The following is a 4,079-nucleotide window of genomic DNA, read 5'->3' on the forward strand; positions in this document are numbered from 1 at the left end:
CTCCTATTCTCTTCCCTCAGACTGATCCTCATACCTCGGCACGCAGCTTCCCTTTGCTCCTCTCTTCTTCCTTAATCTGCACCATGCCTGTCCCTGAATTCTCCACCCCTTGCCCCCGCAAAATGGAGCGTGCAGACGGCCCCGCCTCTGTCCTCGCCATCGGCACCGCTAACCCCCCCAATGTGCTCCTCCAGAGCGAGTATCCCGACTTCTACTTTAACATCACCAATAGCAATCACTTGGGCGAACTCAAGGAGAAATTCAGACGAATGTGTAAGTGGCGAGTTGTGCCGTAGACATATTGGATTATCTCCCCTTCCGTGTGGTTTGGGTTGACGAGCAATTAATGTTGGGCTTGTTTCCCATGTCATTCCCCTATCGTTGGTCAATTTTCTTCCTGAATTCGCAAGAGTGTATTTCACCCCTTCCCTTACTTCATCCCCTGGTTCTCTGAGTGTGCCTATCTACGTAATGGAGAAGGAATTTCTCATCCTTTTTTCGCCCCTGGCTCCCGAACTACTCATCTGCCTGACTTCATTAGTAGGAATTAGTTTGTGATCGCAGATTCTTTTATTTTGCACGACCTCTGAGTTCGTCTATTCACAGTTTGTGATCACTCTGACTGCACGATTGCCATTTCAATGCAATCACCCTGACGGCACGATTGCCATTTCAATGCAGGTGAGAAGTCTGGCATCAAGAAGAGATATATGTACTTGAATGAGGAGATCCTCAAAGCTAATCCTAGCATGTGCGCATACTGGGAGAAATCCCTCGATGTCAGACAGGACATGGTGGTTGTGGAGGTGCCCAAGCTTGGGAAGGAAGCTGCAGCCAAAGCTATCAAGGAATGGGGTCAGCCCAAATCCAAGATCACTCATCTTGTCTTCTGCACTACGAGCGGAGTTGATATGCCTGGCGCTGATTGGGCTTTAACCAAGCTGCTTGGATTGCGCCCATCCGTGAAGAGGCTCATGATGTATCAGCAGGGTTGCTTCGCCGGAGGAACCGTGATGAGGGTTGCAAAGGATTTGGCTGAGAACAACAAGGGAGCACGTGTCCTCGTGGTTTGCAGCGAGTTGACAGCCGTCACATTCCGGGGGCCAAGTGAAACTCACCTCGACAGCCTAGTGGGTCAAGCCCTGTTCGGGGATGGCGCCTCAGCCATCATCGTAGGCTCAGACCCGATCCCTGAAGTGGAGAAGCCATGGTTCGAAATCCATTACACGGGATCCAACATTTTACCGGACAGCGATGGAGCGATCGATGGGCATCTTAGGGAGGTAGGGTTGACTTTCCACCTGATGAAAGATGTTCCCGGCATTATATCTAAGAACATAGGTGGAGTGTTGAAAGACGCTTTCGAGAAAGTCTTTGGAGAGGAAGCTCCTTCGTTCAACGACGTTTTCTGGATCGCTCACCCTGGAGGTCCAGCAATTCTGGATCAAGTGGAGCAAAAGTTACAGCTGAAGCCTGAGAAGATGGCCGCCAGTAGACAGGTTCTTTCCGAGTACGGCAACATGTCAAGTGCCTGCGTGCTTTTCATAATGGATCAGATCCGCAAGCAGTCAATTGAACAGAAGCTTGCAACCACAGGAGAAGGCCTTGAATGGGGATTGCTTTTGGGCTTTGGCCCAGGTCTAACCTGTGAGACAATTCTACTGAGAAGTGTGCCCCTTACTACTTAGTACTAAGAATAGCTGAAAAGGCTGCATTCTAAACTGCTCGGGTCGACGTGTAATAAGCTCCCATCTCCCCGCACATCAGGTCAATTTATGTCATCCACGATTTATATGTCTCCCGCGCATCCTGGATTGCACTAGAGTGCAAGAGATATGTAATACAAGTTTCCTATACAATATATGCTTACAATAATGATTTTTTTTTTTTTGCGCGAAGTATTGTCACAACTTCTTTCTGCCTCGGCAGTATGACAAAAAACCGTCTCCATAATTTACTTATGATGGTAACGATAAAGTAGAGCTTATGACTAGACGCTCTAATTATGATAGATCTGACTCTAGACATTGCCATTGCAATTATGCACTCGTGTAACGCTCACAATTTTCGCCACTCGCCCAAGCCTGGGTTGGGCAAGACTTCTCGCCCAAGCACATGGGCGGGGGGGGACTTGGCAAAAATGAAATGTGCTTACGTAAGGTAGGCCTTGTCTGCCTAGCCACAGGCAATGTGTATGCGATTCTGCCCGCCACCAGCAACTAAATAAATGTGGGCGGACGTTCTAACCAGCCAACAGCATTGATGTTTCGTCAGGTGATTACAAATTGCGTCAAAAATTGCGTGTTGTGAACGACAGAATTCAGCATGAGAAAATACAAGTACTATGTATATATCATGAACTTTACCGGCTTCTGCACTTGTTCAGCCTCCGGTATCTGGGATCTGAAAGCATGCTAAAACTTTTTAGTTAAAGAAGACGAAGCAACGACTGGAAATTAACTCCTCTGAGTTCACCACGGTGCATGGTGGACACGCGGCAGGAGCATGGAGGAAGGTTGAGGGTCTTGTCGAAGCGACCCCGCTGTGAGGTGGAGACTAGCCTTCAGCCTTGTGTGAAGGATATGAGTAAGGAGACAAATCCAAAGGAGGGCGGGCGCTGGTGACTACGGAAGATGCTTCCAAGGTCCAAACGCGTGCCTCGACTGAACCTGTTGGGAACGTCGGTCACGCCTCACGATATTCTACATCCGTACCTTCCAGCGTGGACCTGTAGCTTTTGCATGGGACCCCCATACACTCAACGGAAGTCAAGAAAGTAGCTTTCCACGATATTCTTTTCACGGTTCAACTTTCTGGCTTGCCCCTCCTCCTTGACGCCATTGAAGTGGCCCTGACAGGCTGCAATCAACAACTTTGATATTCTCCGTCGAAATTCTCCACTTCCACTTCCTCCAGGTTTCAGGTCTTTTGTCTCTTTCTCAAGTTGCGTAGACGCTGCGTGGTCGCTCTAGCTCTGTGGTGAGCTGTTCCATTGTGCAAGATCCTTTGCTAGAGTATAGCCCGTGGAGCACCTTCACTTGCGCTGGAGCATCGGACAAGGTAAGGGATTGGAGATTAAGCTATCACCTTCTCATGTCCTTCTATCCTTACGAACAATTTTGTGAAGTGAGATTCGTGAGCTTGTTCGCACGTACAGTTTTTGATTGGGCATCATCCAATCTCTCGAACGTCAAGTAAGTGCTTCCATCAAAGGCCTCGTGAATGCCAAAGCACGATCTTGTATTGTCTTCAAACACAAAAGCTACACAGGAGCAGCTTTGCACACAGTAGCTCTTGCACTGAATGTAGGTGCTGTTGTAGCCCCTCCCTAGGCAACTTACGTCCCATGGCCAGCTGTTGTAGACCGTCACATGGAGGCACAGGAAAAAGCGCATGAATTTTGTGCAAAATGGGGACGAAGTAGGATGTATCTGCAATCTACAAGAAGCGTAGCCGTTTTGGAGAATGGATGAGAACCAGAGCTGCTGATTTTCGCGTGCAAGGTATAGTGCATAGTCTATGGAGGATTTGTATCCTTGTATCGAGGCTACGCCCTGGGCAAGTTACGAGCCTTTCATGGCCAGCTATTGTTTCAAGTATGAACTAGGAACTTGCAGAAGCCGTCCCTTTGATTATCACCGTGGATAAGTGATAAATGCTTGAATGAAGGAAATGTAGTTGCGCTAAGACTCATGAGCTTTAGTAGGATATGCAAGAAACTGCATCACCAACCAGGTCGATGAGCATTGATCTCTAGCCATGCAGGCCCCATGGGCACGACTGGCAAGAGGCGATCTAGGTCGTAGACTCTAGTCCTGTACTCTATAGTTTACTCCCGCAAGTCCCAAAGGCAACGCTTCATCTCAGACTGACAAGAGGCGATAGGTTGTTGGGTAGTGCCTTTGCTCTTCCTGAGCTCTTCCTGCATGGCATCTGTGAGCTCGCTCATATAGTTCTAATTCAAACAACGAAACTTCAACAATTTCTACCCAATCTCTTCATAGTGTGATTCTTTTTAAATCTTTGAGCTGGCCTCTCTCATTCATTCATTTTTCTGTTTGTTTTTTAGAAACTAGAGT

The 4,079-nt window shown here is 48.0% G+C and overlaps 1 protein-coding gene across 1 annotated transcript; it reads left to right on the forward strand.

Annotated features, from left to right (window-relative positions):
* LOC147892419 (chalcone synthase-like) lies at window positions 1-1,898 on the forward strand. Its single transcript, XM_087387038.1, has 2 exons — window positions 1-273; window positions 682-1,898. Exons 1-2 carry the CDS (start codon window positions 84-86, stop codon window positions 1,686-1,688), a joined length of 1,197 nt encoding a protein of 398 aa, XP_087243164.1. The 5' UTR covers window positions 1-83; the 3' UTR covers window positions 1,689-1,898.
* Window positions 1,899-4,079: the final 2,181 nt, after the last annotated feature.

This window comes from Dipteris shenzhenensis, chromosome 16 (assembly GCF_047967505.1).
Source record: "Dipteris shenzhenensis isolate YYH24624 ecotype China chromosome 16, Dip_SZ_1.0, whole genome shotgun sequence".
Taxonomy (NCBI): Eukaryota; Viridiplantae; Streptophyta; class Polypodiopsida; order Gleicheniales; family Dipteridaceae; genus Dipteris; species Dipteris shenzhenensis.

Coding starts and splice junctions, on each gene's coding strand:
- LOC147892419 (XM_087387038.1), top strand. CDS start 84: ATGCCTGTCCCTGAATTCTCCACCCCTTGCCCCCGCAAAATGGAGCGT. Junction 274..681: donor GGAGAAATTCAGACGAATGT/GTAAGTGGCGAG, acceptor ATTTCAATGCAG/GTGAGAAGTCTGGCATCAAG.